The sequence below is a fragment of the Trichoplusia ni genome, chromosome 7 (assembly GCF_003590095.1).
Source record: "Trichoplusia ni isolate ovarian cell line Hi5 chromosome 7, tn1, whole genome shotgun sequence".
NCBI lineage: Eukaryota > Metazoa > Arthropoda > Insecta > Lepidoptera > Noctuidae > Trichoplusia > Trichoplusia ni.
In genome coordinates this window covers 11,538,116-11,556,343 of record NC_039484.1, presented here as the reverse complement: position 1 = coordinate 11,556,343, position 18,228 = coordinate 11,538,116, and the positions used below count along the sequence as shown (strand labels likewise).

Sequence of the window (18,228 nt, the reverse complement as noted above, 5' to 3'; positions counted from 1 at the left end):
ATTTGGATGCAAAATTACTGATATAACTTTAATTTTATTGTTTTATCTGTGCCATGTCATTTATCTTTTCAAATTCTTGGCTCTATCTTATTTCAATACTAGCTGTTGCCCGCGACTTTGTCTGCGTGATTCGTAAGATGTGAAAAACTATGAAGTTTAATAATAACGATCATAGTAAAAATGTAATGCAATATTGAAAATGAAACGCTTTTTTATATTTTAAGCTTGCTTTTTTATTTCTAAACTAAATATTTCACAGCTGTTTTAATGACTTTTTCTTATTTAATCCCAAAAAGAGGGGTTTATAACTTTGACATATCTGCCTGCCTGTCTGTCTGTGACATCATAGCTTCCGAACGAATTGAACTATTTTAGTTTTCGTTTAGACATGTTTGACAAATCGAGCCGTTTAAAAATGGGGGAGGGGGGGGGGTCAAGTAGGAAAAAATAACAGAAGGTATAACCCAGTCTTAGCACTTCTGCTAAAAATGTTTTACTTTCGAAATTTTCCATTTACTAATTGGGTGGGTTATGATTTTCGAGCACGTCTGTTCTTGGGACGGCCTACACCTGAAATTGCTAGACGGATTATGACAGTTCATTATGAGGTAACATAAAATTATTATTGTACTGTAACCAAAGAGGTAAACCAGAACCATATTACTGAGGCCCCGGTGTCCGTTTGTCTATCTGTCACCTGGCTGTTTCTCAGGAACAGTGATAGCCAGACAGTTGTAATTTTCACACACGATGTTTTCTGACGATATAAAGAAGATGTCAAATTATTTTTGTGGACGGAGCTGGTGAAGTGAGAGTCGGGCTCGGTAACTGTGGATTTTACATAGTGTCATAAGACATAAGATTTTGCAAAATTGCACCCAGATAAACGGTTTCCTGAAACACTTTATGTTTGATTGTCCTCTTAATATTAAAACTGGTCTTCTTCACAAACATTTGGAATATTTCCAAAATAAAAAAGTTGGTAAACGTGTTATCTTGGCCCCCTGGTGTTTTGATCATGATTTGCCTTTAAATTGTTGATAAATAAATAGCGTGATATTAAAAAAAATATCAGTCACCCCTTTTTTAAAATTGACAATGACAAAAATCTAAAGTATAGGATATGTGTAATTTGTGATGTTACGACAAAGCAAAATATGAACATAAAAGTGACTTCATGTGCATGAGTTCTATTTACTGTATCAATTTACAAAGAAAAATTACGTATTTTATTTGTTAACCTACCTGACGATCATTGAAATAAAATACCGTCATCCCTACTGTATAAATGGAACTTAAATAAAGACTACATGAGGTTGGTTATGAGGTTACGCTGTCGATACCGACAGCCAAAATGAATTTTCCAGACATTGTATGACGGATGTAAGTGCTGATAGCTACACGCTATTATCAGCCTTATTGGGGAAATTTCCAAAAATATGTTCCTAATCCTCGTCGGCTTAGGGATCTCAGAAACTCATTCAGTCTCGTTCCTTCCCCTGTTTTTACCAGGCTACGAAAGAAGAAAATTTTAAAGAAGTAGAGATTACAATAAATTGTTAAAGGAATTTTTGGAAGGACCACGTGTGCGGTCTCTATAATGGTGGATGTAGACCGATCAAATCGTTAAAATATTGAAAAATCCCAGGTATCAGTAGACATTATTCTATCAATAGATACATAATGTTTATTCATTGATAGCTTTGGTCTTATAGATCTTTCACATTGCATACCTATTATGCAGTTTTTATGCAAGTTTTCTGGGCTTTTTTATCCGAAATACTTTTGGCCTATGTAATGTTGCAAATTTAAGAAAAAAAAATTGTTGGTAGTTGTTACAGATGAACCAAGGTAATAATTGACTGTGTCGTTCAGTAATTTTTTGTTATGCATAATTATAGATGAGATCAATGTGAACTACATGCAACTTTGGGTTGAGTGTCACTACGAGTGTTTTGATCTTGAAGTAGCATCGCCAACCGAGCTAAAAACATAGGTACACCTATCGTAAATAAATACAAAATCATGTTACGGCATTCCACATTTGAACTTGAGTAATTTTAGTACATCAATAAAAATAAAAAGAATTTAAGTTCCTTTCTTTCAAGAATGTACCGATTACCGGTAACAATTGCATAAAAAAAAACGTTTTAGTTTATGTTTCTTTTATTTTATTTGTGAAATAGTCGCGGTAGGCCTATATCAGACTTGAAAGAGAATAAAATGACTAATTTTGTGAAAAAGATTTATTTTAGAAAAATCCTATTATTGCTCTGCCAAAAGTCTTAAGATAAATAGCGTGATGTTTTTTTTATGTAAATTGATGACCGTGCTGCCTACTACTCAATGGGGTGAAAATACACCTCATAATTGTATTACACGATGTTACGGGTGAGTCCAAAAATTTAAAACTTTACTGCTCATGCCCTCTGCATAGTAGCGTTATGGTTTTTGTATATTTGTTGTATCATGTGTACGATAAGGTTCATGCAAAATTTAAACGAAATATATTCAGTAGTTTATGAGATAATTTGATATTTGTTTTTAGATATAAAAGGCTCCTGCTCACCCCCTGTAACGAAAAGCGGGATAATAAGTAAAAAGTATGTTGACCGGACCTCTTGTTGATATTCTCTGAAAATATGAATCAAATCTATCCAGTACTTTCCGAGATCTTTCCGGACATACATACAGACAAACAGACAAACAGACAAACAGACAAAAATTCTAAAAATCATATTTTCGGCATCGGAATCGTTCGCAGACCACCCTGCAATTATTCTTTTTTAAAAATATTCAATGTACAGTTTTCACTTTTCTACAATTTTATTATATGTATAGATGTTGTCTTAACTAATTAGTTTATCATCTGTCAAGAATTACTAGTGCATAATTATGCCGACTGCTTTATTTATTTGAATTTTACCACTGCGATTAAGATATAATTTATGATTTTTTTCCAACCACCATTTTGTTTTAAATGTTTGTCGATTTCAGATTATTTACCAATTGCCTCCAGTAGTACAGTTTGATCACATCAATAGTTATATTATTGAAACAGTCAACGATCTACGCACATTTGCGATGTCGTTCGACACACTCCAGGAAAAAAAAAGTATATCCCGAAAGTTGACTAAAATTTTACCTTAAACATATTTAACAACTTGAAAATAAAATAAGCTTTGTATTCACATTTACATGTATTCACTACATTGTTACCAAGTTCGGAAACTCTGGCACGCGATTATTGTTAAACGAAACACTCAAAGCACTGCATAAATTTAATTATTTGCACAGCACTCAGATGAAACAGTTAAGTCAAAATCAAAATCAAAAAGTTTTTATTTCAAATAGGCCGTTTCTCAGGCACTTTTAAAACGTTACATTACTGACTCTAGTTGCACGGTTCTAAAGTGTCATTCTTATGGAGAAGAACCGGCAAGAAACTCCATAAGTTACTCTTTTCAAAGTAAGTATTACAGTAGCATTTTAGATTAAAATGAATGTCTGCAAAAACAGCGTAAATTAGCAAAAAAAGTATCAAATAGCAAAATGTTTATGATTTTCTATAAAAACGTTACAATGATGTGAGCGGTAATACGCTATTGTTTATTTATAATGTAATTTCAAAATAGAACTATAATCCTTTGTAATAAGGGACACGTTAAAAGTAAAGAAATTCTATCTATCTACCTAGTTTTCCATCATTTTCTGTGAAATTGACGGATTGGAAAAATGCACATCAAATTCCTTGCTAAACAAAATTATTCTGTTCCATGGAAGTCGACTCATCCGTGACTAAAAAGGTTTGTATTCAATAAAGTTCTCATATTAGGTATTTATTTTTAGGTTTAGTCAATATTATTCCACTTTTGAGCTAAGTCATCTCAACCCCCTTCGATAAATCGTATATTTGGCAATAATAACAAAAATGGAAGGATTGCCTCAAAATACAAAAAATAAATTTTAATTTCAACAAAATCACTATCATCTCATCCGGAAATTTTTAATCTAAACTACAAATACCCAGTTATTAAATTTAAATCCCATTCACCCGGATATCATAACAACGTCAGTCAAGCGCAAATAATCCGGTTAATTGAAATGCACTAAGAACGTCGAACGATCGCGTTTATTGATAACCGGGTTTGTGCACAATCCGGGTCAATAGGACTGCTAACGTCACGGCCGGGTATAACGGTATTAATGAAAACATGGTGGAGAACTAATGTTAGGATGTTATATGCCGGGTCTAATTGGATGGGACTTGTTATAGACGGGAATGCTTATTGTTATTTGAATAAAATTATAGGAAACATTTATTTCGAGGTAAATCAAAATTTAAATACAGAGACACACCAATATGGGCAGAAATACACTGTCAAAGACAAAGTTCCCGAGTTAAATCTAGGTGAACATTAGGTTCCGAAGCATTGACCACAAATGCATAGGCAAAACGCAAATCTGTTCGAATTGATTTTCCTTATCCATTTACAATTCTGATTAATTTCGTTGCGGTTTCCTAAACAGTTCACCATTTCTCTGGGAGACGCCGAACTTAATCCAGGCTTTGGGAAGAGCAACTAATAACGTTGTTCCAAAAAATAATTGGGAAGTAGACTAGACTTGCTTCTACTGATAATTTTGTAGATACTTGTCCAGGATACATAGAGATAGAACATCATTGAACAACGGTATACTATTGAGCAAAAATAAATTAATCTACCTTAGTTGATGATGAATGAAAATGAGCCATCTCCTATGTCAATAACATTATGCTGAGATCACAAACCCTTACTAATCGTAGTGATTAGGGCATTATCTCTACGGGACTGTTCATTATATTGGTATAAGTGGAAAGGTCAATAACATGTAGACCCAATTGTACTGTAAATGATTAGAGGCCGTTGATCTTTCTGTCTGATTGATTGGTGCCTTTTATATCAAGATCAGTTAAGTTTTGCTAATGTTGTGATATGTGTCCAATTAGAACGGAAATCTGTCTAATGTAGGTTTTATTCGTAATCGTAATACCGATATTTGAAAATAATATGGATTTAAAAAAGTAGCTGCATGGAAACTAGGGTAGCTAAATCTGCTGGATTCTGACTTTATCATTGCTCGGGAAAAAACTATAGGCAATCCAGGAAAAAAAAAACAAATGGAAACTGTTTCAGACCAAAACTTAAAATTAATTATTACTATAAAATTATTAAGTAACTCGATACACACAAATTTATTCTTCCCAAAAACGTCACTTAGTGAATCATACTGTTATCACACTAAAAGCTTCTTCATCAGTAATTTGTATCTCATACAACTAACCAATTACAATCATTAGTAGGGTATCGAGATTAGCGGCTGATTAATCGGTGTTTATCTTGGCTTCTCTAATTATAAATTAACACGCTTAGGCTTTAGACGTACGAGAACCAATTCTGAGTACATTCATTTCAGGGTTCGAGAGGGGTTATAAGGAGTAATGGTAGTACGAGTATATTTGAACTTTGGGTTCATTGGCTTTTGTGAAAGGCTTTTACAATAGTGGATTGATTGGGTTTCAGGTAACTTCACGGGTAGCAAGGGGAGAATCTCCTCGAATGACGACAGCTACGTTGCCCCCTGCTCGGTTAATCACACCATTCTTCTCTTCAGCTGTTTTCAAGTGATTAACCTCTTGCTATTTCGATTTCACAAGTACTAGTATTATTTATAAAGAGTAATATATTGATAGGTATTTTTAGATTTAAAACTTATACAAATTCAGATACCTATTTGGAACAAAATTTCTTCAACATCCGACATCGACTTCTAATAATTTAATATCTGGGTTAAAGGGAGATTAATTTTGATGCGATACTTAAAGACCCCCTTTCTGAAGCTGTCTGTCCATTCGTCTGTCACGTCTGTACCTCATCAACTGTAATAGCTAGACAGTTATTATTGATGTTGCCGCTATAACAAGATATGATCTAATAACCAGCCTCAAATTCATTTTCAAACCAAGTTATATATTTTTATATACCCTATTTTTGCTAAACTCGCGAGTCCGACTACAACTTAATCGGTTTCTACTGAGCGCTTGTATTTGACAGCATATTACAATTGAATGCTCCGATATTATAAAAAACGTTTTTGCGTGTCTTTTTGTCTCAAATTTAAGAAGATTAATAAACAATACGGATGCACGTGCTATCGTTATTAACGCCGAAGTGATAACAAATCTGATTTCCTCAATTTCAGTGTTACGAAGGCCATTTAAGGTTCAGTAAACAGAAATTAAGTTATTGTTAACAGGGGCTTAAATTTCTGACAAGCGGTATTATTGATTATCAGTATAATTTATAATTGAGTAGCTGAGGGTGTTTATTTGTACAGGATCCTATTAAATGCAAACTTTAATATACCACTGCATAGTCAAAACCGAAAATACGAAAAAGAACATTTGCTTTTTGATTACTGGATAATGCATAAGGCACTTGCAGGGTTGGGAAAAACAATGATGACGTAACATAAACAACACGAGTAAACAAAGACATATCACTTTGTCAGTCTTTAATTCCCAATATGCATGCGAATGATCGCGCCTGGGCATATATCACGGTGAAACAAACATGTCGAATGCGTCAGCTCTATTTATAGTAAATAAACAGTGTTTCAGGCACGAGGTTTAAAGCTTCAACTGCAAGATAAATGTGCTATTTATTGTTTGTTTGTTCGAGTGTCTGTTGGTTTTATTTGTGTTTACTTTTAATTATTTGGACGTACGAAACTCATTTAAATTGCACCGAATGCGCGATTAAAGATGAAATAGGGAGAAAAGCTGAATGGGGAAAAAGAAACTATGGAAAATGATATCGAGGACGATACTTCTGGAATACTCAGTGCTTTCAATTCCATTTCGAATCAGAATGCTTTGAACGTGAGATTTTCATGTGAGATTCGTGTTTCAGCATAATCCTTCCAATAGATTATTCTTTTTTCGATGGATTTAGGCTCGCTGTTATGAGTTTCGTTGGTCGGAAGGAATTATAGACAAAACTGACATGGATGAAGCAAGATTATATGAAAACTCTATGATAAAAATGTATTTTAAAAACTCATCATGCTTAATCTACCAATGGACGCAGACTATCGCGTCTATGCTGTATGAAAAAAAAAACCTCTTTTGATAATATCAATATTTAATTGAACAAAAACTTATTTAAGAAGTAAAATCTGCTAGTTTCAAAGTACTTTAGCTGCCAAGTTTCTTTAGAATCTTTATGAAGATACAAGAAAGTTTACAACCACTGTTTATTGAATAGATTTCATAACGCAGTTTTGAGAAGTTTCCTGCCAATACTTTTTCTTGAAACATGTTTCGAATGTCCATAGTATCGTTTATTCTACAGTTTAATGTCCAATAGCTTACAGCTCAAAAACCCAAGTAACTATTTTTATGCCTCTGACAACTTTCTGAAGTATTTCTTCTATGGTCAGTATTTCGCGAAAGCTTATTTTCATATTTTTGGTGGAATATATGGTAGAACATTAACAATAACATTAAATAGCTCATGAAATCTTCATAGTAAAATAAAATGAATTCTTATACGAATATTATGAAAAAATCTGAAAGTAAACTTACTCTATATAGAATTCAAATCCAATCATCGAAATATGGAAACTCACCATTTTTAATTTTTAAACCTAAATGATATTTCTTTCATTAATTGATGCAACGGTTTACTCACGCGTATTTTCGGGAGTGCCGGACTAGTTTCGGTCCCAACCGGAGTCCTTAATCATGAGCTGACGCGGCGGGATCACGAGTCGAACATCATTTAATAATGAATCAGTCTTACGATAGTTACTATAAAGATGTTTTCTTTGCCAAAATATACGTACATAGACATAAACGACTGAAACAGTTTTTCCGACATGCCCCTTTCTCCTTACCCTCTTTCCGAATGAACAATGGGGATTCTTGACTTAAATGGATTAGACCGATTCATAAAAATACCTGCGACGCTTTTCTACAAAAGTATGCTTGTAACAACCAGGTAAACGGCACTGAAAAATTCAAGAGGCATCGTATTATGATAAACATTTGCCCTTGACCCTTTCGCTCAGTAAACATCGATTCTTATGAAATGTTCTAGTATTTCAGTGTATTTTAGTAGACGTGGGAATTTGAAGGGATCGAACGAACTTAACTGATGAGGTTTCTTCATAAATTATCTACAAAAAGTCTTCTTAATTCTTGATATTTAGTCATTTTTTAAGTTATTTAAGAAGCAATAAGCAGAATATACTCCGATTTAGACATCGTCTGATGTTGCAGTTATGAACCACTCACAAGCTGACCGCTTACTCTTTAATCAAAAAGTAAAAACAATAATACTTAAGACTTGGTAAATATCTCCTAGTTCTTAAATATTTATTGAAAATTAATTGAAAGACAATCCAACATTTAAAATTGAAGAGGAATTCTTGTGAATTAAATTGTAACAACTAACTCTTGACATACAAAGATGGCGACATGCTCTTATTGATATCAACATTCTAACAAATTGCTCAACAGAAGTTGGTATCGGGAAACTAGTTTTGTGTTTGTTCTTATTGTTCATTTGTTTTAGTGAACTTTAGAAACGTATAATGATTTAGATGGATTGGAAAACTGATGTACTATTAATTCATTTGAAGATTTATGCTTATGTAAAGAATTTGAATTCCCTGAAAAGTGAATTCAAATTTACTAAGATTACTAAAGACCAAAATGAATGAATAGTTCACTAGTTATTTGGTATACAAAAATCATTATACATTTCTAAAGTGTATACATACAAATTAACAGGATAAGCTGAAAACGAAGATTCTACCTTATAATGAGACACCTCAAACAAGGACACAGACTCACCAACGGTAAAGTATCTTCAAGTAAAACGAAAACTAACGTCATCGAGTACAAAAGAGCAGTAAGTCCAAAATCCTAAAGTGCTCATTAAAACCACCATCTTAATTACCAGAGATCGATCTCCAAACTTTAAATTTTGGCAAGCATCCATTAGAACAATGCGACTCCAGACGGCATTGTCAAATTACCTCGTCCGCTCTCCGCTCCTCCAATCACGAGTCACAGCCGTATTATTGCGTTGATTGGCTCTGGCGTACCACATTGTACGCTGTCAGACCCCGCAGGGCTGTTAGCTGCCGATACATGAACATTGGACAGCAACGTATTGGATAGCAGTAATGCGAGAATTTAAGTCGTTATCTGTTTTACGAACAAACATCCTTCAGGCTTGAATCTAGAATACCTGGAGTGTTAGACCAACAGAATAGAAGAAACTGATATTGCTTAGAATCGAAATGCTGAGGATATAATAAAATCTATTCATAATCCAAACGAGAAACAATGGAATCACGATACGATATCAGGAGAAACTGACATCTGACAGCATTGTAATATGAATGAAGAAATCTGTGTGAAAGATAATACAGTCTTGTTAATAAGGGACCAGCTAAATTAGATAATATTTATAATAATATTCACTCGTGTCGTGAATTGAATTTGAGGTACATCCTACCGTAGTCAGCTATAGGGCTGTGCTGTGATGTTAATAAATTCATAGCTAAAGTGGACATCTTCTTTCTTGCCCTTTGAAAGATTATTTTGCTATTAACTTTTAGACTTAGGATGTAGCTTCTAATTATTAAATACTTTTTAATTTAAGAGTATCAAAGTATTATGTTTTTGGACGCATCATGGAGTTCTCCCTTTTCGAATTATGACAGTATTTTTTGGACAAGCCAATTTTTATAACTCGTAGTCAACTGCATCAATAGATAGTATAATGAAAAGGTCGAAAGCGATAATGTCGCACTTCATTGAGAGTTGTAGTTTTGCCTTAAAAAAAATACAATCCATTTATTGAAAAGTATAAGGACGCGCGGCAAAAATGATATAGGCAGCACCCTGTAACGTCCACCTTTCACCGCTTCCTAAGTACTCTCTAGGTGTCTCAAACTCCACAGCATAGCACGCGGTCAATTCTCTCTCTTTCCTCAAAAAAACTGTCCAGTAAAAAGATAAGAACGTATGTAAGTAGGTCGGTATGTATTTGGGACTTTATGTTAAAAAAAAAGCAAAAAATCTTAAAACCGAAGCAACCCTATCCAGTATCCGTAGCTACTCGTTACCGGCCTCAACTACACTCCGGATTAATGTGGAATTTCAAGCAAATTAATTGTAAGCCAGTCCTTATTCACACGGTGAACATTATTTTAATTGACAACGAGCGCGATGACATTAACAATTTAGCGTGTTATACGACACCGTGGTAATTTTTGTTCTCACATTGAGTGCTGTTTTTCGGTAGTCATTTTTCATGTCATTAAACCGGTGTTGGTAATTTGATAGTTGATATTTCAGCACGCGTTTGGTTGGTAATGGTAACATGACTATGTGGTATGACAGTAAATTACACAGAGTTCTGTTTTATTCTTTATTGTTTTATTTTTGAATTGAATAATATATTTTGTGGTTGAAATGTTATCGTTTTATTTATGCCTAATACATAAAGCAATAACATTTTAGATAAAATAACAGGATGGATGCATACAAAAATGCGAGTCTAGCTCGTGGTGCTGGGGTTTCGATAAAATAGGCCGATGAAAAATAAAATTTAGCCACCCAACAAAATCATGACCGTACCAACACTTACTTGATGTACTAAACAAGGATCAACATAAACTTGATTTCGACAACATCGCATTGGTGAAAATTTAACGGATGGACACACCGGTAATAGAGCCGTAGTAATAGGGTTCCGTTTTAAGACTTTGGGTACAGAAGTGAAAAAAATAATTTAATACCATTTAGCAATGTAATAATTATTCTTACTTATAAGATTGAATAAATGGTTTAAACCAAAAGTATTCGTACTGGACTATCGCAACTTTACTGCTTGAAAATTGATCAAACAGTGCAGAGATAAAACGCAAAACCCAATCCCCTATAGCGGGGGTTCTAATGAGCACACATAAACACACAAACTTGAAACAAATATAATTATGTATGTCAACAAATATTTGTGGAGTGAAATGGGCCCTCCTGACCTTTCCTGCATCGTCGTAAACAAACAATACTCGAGAAGACTTAAATAAAAACGAACTGAATTGCCGTACAAGCATATTAAAGAAATCGTTTTACACTGGTCAGGTACTGGTATTTTATAAAGTGGGATAGGTGTAAGAGTTTTTACCCCAGTGGAAGGAAGGGTTATGTTTTTGCGCGTGTCTTGTCTGTACCTATGTATTTTATTTGCTTGTCTTTATTTCCTCATGGTGCCTTATATCAAAATGCAAGAATGGAAAAAGTTAACTAAAGATTGTCATTGCCGTACTGATTAAAAGTTTAGCTAATTTGTTCAATGAATTAAAACTTCTTACTATCAGTGCTGCAGTGTTTCAAAAAAAAAAGATTTTACTTTCATAAAAAGCGTGTGTTTTATCAAAATATACTTCAAAACAGCGTAAAAAATACCCAATAACACAAAAACTAGTTCTAAACAAACACAACGCTATATTTAATCCATTTAAAACAAAAAACACACACAAACAACCGTGTAGGTACTATTTGCATGAAACACGCTAGTGTTAGTCCAATTCGTTAAAACAGAACACCCTTGTTCGACAATTAGAGCAACGCATATGGATTTGAAGAGGAAACGCGAATGAATTATTTGAATTAATTGGTTACGTCGAGGATTATTATTAAGACAGACTTGCGTGTATTAATTGATTGCCATGAGCCAGCTCTGTGTGTAATTGGAGAAGTTTATGCCATCGGTCCTAGGTTACTAGGTCTTAGGCGCCGTATCAATTTCTGTATACAGTTGGCTCAATATTACATCTGTTGTAATACTAATAAAGACGATGAGCAATTATATTAATATTCTAAAATATGTGTTTTGTGTCACAGTGGTCACAATCTCTTGTAAGGAGCAATAAGTAAATACTAAAATTGTTCGTACATTTTTCAAATGAATCTTCGTTATATCGAGTTATAATATTAATGTCCACAAAAATGTACAGGATTTGTTTTAAAAGCTAATATGATTGCTTTGTCAATATAAGTAAATGGAAGGCAAGATCCTTGTATCGCGGGAGGTTTCACAAACATTCAAGTCACATGCATTAAAACACCGAGAACTTTTTCTATATCACAAAATGTTTGGCCCAAGCGGGGATCGAACCCACGGACACATTGCGCACAATGGGTTTGGTCAAATAATCTGTGCCCCTCGGCTATCCATGCCGTCACAGTAAAATGGTTATTGAAGTACTTACCTCTGACACCAACATCGTCTGCGCCTCCATACGTAGTAAATATAAAGTACAGGATCAAAAGGATCACTTGAAACACGATCAGAGGCGCGTACTTAAACTTCTCCGATATCTCCACCATTTTCAAAGATTATTATTACTGCTTGTCAATCTGAAACAAATAAAATAATATACTTATCAGTTATGCTGATACTTGAACAAGGAGAAGAAAATGAAAGCATCTGGTAAATGATATTTGGATACAGATTTTTTTCGTACCTCCTTATAATTAGTTTTATGTAATCATCAATATGATTTCAGAATTAAAACAAATCCTTATAAGCCATAACATAACGGTTTTAGTTTACTTATTATACACTCATGAAACTTTCGTTGGTCATGATTTGATAATAAAACATTGATGACATTTAAATGTCAAATCAAAGACGACCAGAAAAAAAAGATATCTAAGTGTAGTCTGTATAGGTTTTTATGTTTAAACTTTATAGACAAAACCTTTTGTTCCTAATTATTAAAGAAAATGGTTTCTTTTAAACTGAACGCACAGTTTTAGACGCCCAAGAGAAGTCATTTTGCATTAAAAATACTATTTTAATACGTTTAGATTTAATAAAAATATATGTTTTTTTTTACTATGCAGTTCAAGACAAAGGATTTCTATATCGATGTTCGAACATTTTTTATAAAAAAAAATATATCCTGACCGCTTTATCACGTGCCCGACGACAACAACATTGCACTATATTCAATAATGACGAAAGTACAACTTGTAACCAGGAAACATTTTATGTAAATGCTCTAATTGATAACTAAGGTGTACAATGCCAAAAACGTGATTATGTTGGCCGTCAACTTGAACTATTCTTCTCGACTAGTCAACACATAAATTCATATAAAACAACAAGTTCTTAAGCAACTGAATAATTTAATACTTATGTAACAATACCGTTATACGAAGTACTAAAGTGCAATGAAGTATGTGTCGTGAAAACACGTGGTTACTAGTGCATTCCAATTATCACACCTTGACTTTTACATGGTCTTTATTAGGTAAGCAATAAGGATGATTATCGTGATTGCTTATGACGTAATAGAGTAAGTCAAAACATCTTATACAGATAGGTTTTATGTTATACATCCATATATTGTTATCGCAACAGTGATATTACTAGATTTGATTCACAAGCTGTATCACACATACAGCTTGTGAATCAAATCTATTATAATATAGACATATTTGGTAATTATAAAATTTAAAATTATAAGCTCTGAAATAAATAACGGTCTAAAACACAACACCACAGATTCAAAATCATCAGACCTCAATTTTGGAATTACACATACTTACAAAATTTCTAATGTTTAGCTTTCACAGTTCGTGAGATAAAGCCTGGTAACTGTCTGTAATAAAATTCTGTTTTTCACCTAAATATTTTTTTTTTCTTGTATATATTTTTTTTTTGGACGTAGACTGGGAATTCTAACAAAGGAGGTTAAAAAAATTCTATGTAGGGTTCATGACGTCACTAGCAAGGAGTTACAGAAAAAAAAGTGTCGTCTAAAGACGAATTTGTAATTTTTTATATCTAGCCTTATTGTTAGATTTAGTAATGCCTTACTGGTTAGCATTATTGTTTTTTTTAGAACTTGGACAAACAGGAAAGGGTTATAACTTATAACCTCTTTATCTCATTGCTGTTGTATAAATCCTTTATCTTAGTTTCTTATCTTCAGTTCTAGGGCATACTTGTTTGAACTGTCATTTTAACCATAGTTGTTTTTGTTTAACGTGAACATGAACTACAATTCCTAAGAAGAATTTTATTTAATCAATCAGTCAAAAGCAATTTGACAAATCGTTTTAATATTTTTTTTATTACTCATTTAGTATCTACCTGATGGACTATAAAGGTTTTTATTTAAAATACCCATTCATTATGAATGTGTCAATTTTACTTCAAGTGGTGGTATTGAGAGATATTTATTTTAGCGACATGATGACCTTTTCAACTTTATGGTAAGTAACATTAAAATAATGGTCAAAAACACTATTAAGAATATTTCCTAATATTGAAATGAAACTACTTTTACGGATTTTATCGCGGTTTAATTTTAGATTTTAGTTCCCGACGTTCCCGGACAGTCTGCCCGTGACCATGATACCTGCAAAGGTCAATGTCTAACATTCGCGTAAACCTAAGAAACCACTATATTTCCTAATATCTATTTCAGCTACAAACTTCTTTATTATGACTGATTTGTTCATATCCCAGTCTATCGTCGTAGTTAAATTGGATAAGTGGGATATTATTGGGATTTCGCACAATCAATAAATGAAACAGTAGGGGACCAACTCCCTGATCGTTTGAAACTATATTTAGATCATATCATTCTTTATTTAGTATCAAATATTCTGGGATAAATAATACTATATATTTTTGGACACTTTGTCTTCACAAATAAACAGAGAAACCGTCATCGTATTAAATTGGTAATGTTTTTGTCACTTGTTTTAAAATCCATTTTGAGCATAGATGTACAAATGAAAATATTAGTTTCACGACTTTATGTTTATAAGTAACCGATAGAATATAATAGAATACATTGATTTACTCAGAAGGTATTCTTATTAAGGGCAAAGCGAACACTAATGCAGTTCATCAACAAATAAACATAATTACTATACCATTTGAAATTAAACTAATGAAGAAATTAATATTAATTGCCTAATTGTTGTGAGATTAAAACATTTCACCATACTCCTATTAACATCAACTGGGCACCTACCGAGACTCCTACAATTTTGACTGTTGGACTCGAAAAAAAGGGATGTCGCTCTATGCAGCATAATTTTCTTTCTCGCTTACACTGCTGCAAATCTCATTATGCGCTCATGTTAGCCCTCTGTACTAAATAACAATTATAAACAACACTGCATCTACGTCATTATATTGTGTTTAACTGGATAACGAGCGACTATCCCAATCTTCTGAACTCGTGTAATTAGTACCATAGCTGACATAACAGTCATTGTGTCCGCACCAACACATTGTTCAATAATGTTCAATGTTGTAATTCTTGGACTTTATCGTGTTCCATTAGCAGTTTTGTTTCCTGTTTTAATGTTGTTTTTGTGTTTTCTTTTTAATGCCGACTTCAAAGAGGTCAAAATCTAATATGATAAAAATTAAGAAGTTATTTTATTGATGTCTTCGCGTAACCAAGATAGATTTTCACTATGAAAAATAACCATGAAAAACTATATTTATTTCTTACTACATCCATGAAAAATAAATATAACTTAAACCAGTTAATGTATAAACCGATAGATATAAGTATATATTAAAGAATATACTTATACACATCTGTTACAGTTTTGTTAGGTTGGCCATGTCTTGGTATCAATTGCCAGTATAGTTTTAAACAGTCTATAACGATCCTTCATGATTCGAGTATGCAATAAAATAACCAGTATTGAATTTAAAGTAATAGTATTTGAAAAAAGTCCCATCAAGAAAACGTATTCACTTGTAAATATAAGCTTGTCACTTTCAGAAACTAATCCCGATTGCAAACTAAAATGTAGTAAACCTATTTTTTATTTCATAGGTAAATGAAACTTCAGCACGAAGCTATTAAAATTTTGTTCCGTATCATATGTTTTTTCATTTAATGAACAAACTGGCAAAATCATTTATTGAATTTCTAGTCACGTCGAAATTTGACATTTTATTTATTTTCTATTGCAATTTTACTAGAGTATTTTAAACTGTATGTGTAGAACAAACCTAATAACTTTAATAGTAAAATATGACAACACTAAAAAAATATGACGCTCGATAAAAAACATCAAATCACTCAAACCTTCATCCCGTTTAAAAGTCCTTCAATGAAATCGATTGCAAAATAATTTCCGATTAAAGCATAAAGGAATCGATTTAAAGAGATAATCAAGGAATTGGTATGAAGCAAAATCCACGAAGTCAAAAGGAATCACAGTAGTTATGACCAATTAAAGGCAGTTTTAGATACGATTTCCATTTGAACGGTCGACGAGCGATCAAGCGATCATTATGCAATCGAGTGCACGTTAACTCGATGAAAATTTCACGTTTTATGCTCTTTATATTCGAGGGATGCTAAATATTTGAATAGGTCCCGACGTAGATTGCTTTTCTATTTGCAAATGTTTCCGTTTGAGATGTATGGCAGCGCTGCATTTGTTTATCCGTCTGCCTTTTAAAGTAATGTGAACGGAATGTTTAATTTGAATAGTAAACTGTTTTGGTAATAAGCGAAATTGAATGTATGAGAAAATGAATGGAAACTCATTGTTTGAGTTTAACTTCCATCCAAGTGTACCCTAATAATGTTCGTCTAATTTCAATGTAGTTGGAATAAAATGCTGCAGATTTGTTGCCCGAAAATAAATTAGTGATTACCAACTCTAATTTCGATAGTATAATATAACTTGTAAAAGTTAAAAAAAAATATCCAAAGACTTAAAATATAAGTGACCAAAAACTCTAAAATAATAAAAAAATGAATCACTTATTTCCATGAAATTATCATTTCTAAAATTATTTTTTTTCGACCTTTTTAACAGAGAGAAAACATCGGAAAAATATCGAAAGCATAATAATAAAAAACTTTAAAAAGTTTCTGACAAATATCCACATACATATCCAATCACATACCTAAGTTTCCAACTAAAGTCCATATAACTGACAGCTGACTTGACATACACAAAGCAACGTACCTCTTATACGTGTGGAGTCCCCCACGGCTCTCGAGCGACACACCCGCGATTACCGGCGAGCCCCTGTTTGACAAACATCAATCAACTATTACTATTATGTCGCAGGCAGTGTGTGATAACAGATAGTCTTCAAGTTACTAGTTTACAGATGAGCGTTTTTTTCTTCTCCTTTCTTATACGCTTGCTGTTCGTTAGTCTCGCAAAAACTCGAGAACTGCTGAACCGATTTTGCTCATTTTAGTCTTGAAAAATTCGTAGCAGTCCTGGAAAGGCTTAAACATTTTTAAAATATGGAAGAATTGAATAAACAAAATGTACATCAACTGTTAGGCGGTAAGTAGTTTGCCGAGACAAATTGACGTTAAAAATATGTATACATAGAAACTTGATTTTAATTTAAATTGTGTTTTTGTTGAAAGGATTGCTTTGAAATGATTATAATTATGCAATTAACTATATGAAGGTCAATATTTTAAAATAAACTTATTTCAAGTACGTATTTCCTTGTATAAAAATAAATATTTACTTACAGCAGGTGTGGTCACTTCACGACTGTACCCGTCACAACACGATCTCACTAATTTTGTATCACGATTAATTATCACTTTTAGATTATTGCAACACTAACATACCAAAAAAAATACCTATATCCATCACCCAAATTAAACTACATACATTAATTTTTGAACGACGATCGTCAGTTTTCTTTTTACGTTCTATTAATATATTTTTTAATATTATCACAATTTTCTACGCATTCCATTATATGCGATGAAACAAATCAATACCGAGTAAAATGCTGAGAAATAACTGTGAATGATATTTGCTCTAGTATTCTTACTTTCTCGAAATAAAGTAAAACTCGTGACAAAGATTATTATGGTGCGGTTACATGGCTATTTTTTAGAGGATCCATTGCAACTTTTTAAACAAGCAAATATTTATGAACTTTAAATTTAATTTAAATCTTTGTCGTACTTTGGCCAAGTTTGAGTGACTGAATTCCGCAGTAAAGAATTTAATCGTGTGTCGCCGGGAGTTTCACAAACATTATTTCACAAGAATAAAGACACCCAGACTCAGGACAAGCATTTGAAGATCACAGAAATGCTTGACCGCGATTGACATAAATAATCATC

The 18,228-nt window shown here is 32.9% G+C and overlaps 1 protein-coding gene across 3 annotated transcripts in view; it reads right to left on the bottom strand.

Annotated features, from left to right (window-relative positions):
* LOC113495783 (ammonium transporter Rh type B) overlaps positions 1 to 17,171 on the bottom strand; it is a 36,538-nt gene extending 19,367 nt beyond the window's left edge. The window contains exons 1-2 of one of the 3 annotated variants that reach the window (XM_026874717.1): positions 17,090 to 17,171; positions 12,334 to 12,481 (exon numbers count right to left, since the gene is read on the bottom strand). In XM_026874717.1, the coding sequence (XP_026730518.1) occupies positions 12,334 to 12,451 (118 nt within the window). In that variant the 5' untranslated portion in view covers positions 12,452 to 12,481; positions 17,090 to 17,171. Of the gene's footprint in view, positions 1 to 12,333; positions 12,482 to 12,588; positions 12,682 to 17,027; positions 17,047 to 17,089 lie in introns of those variants that run through there. The other 2 variants (XM_026874720.1, XM_026874719.1) reach the window with 2 other exon arrangements.
* Positions 17,172 to 18,228: the final 1,057 nt, after the last annotated feature.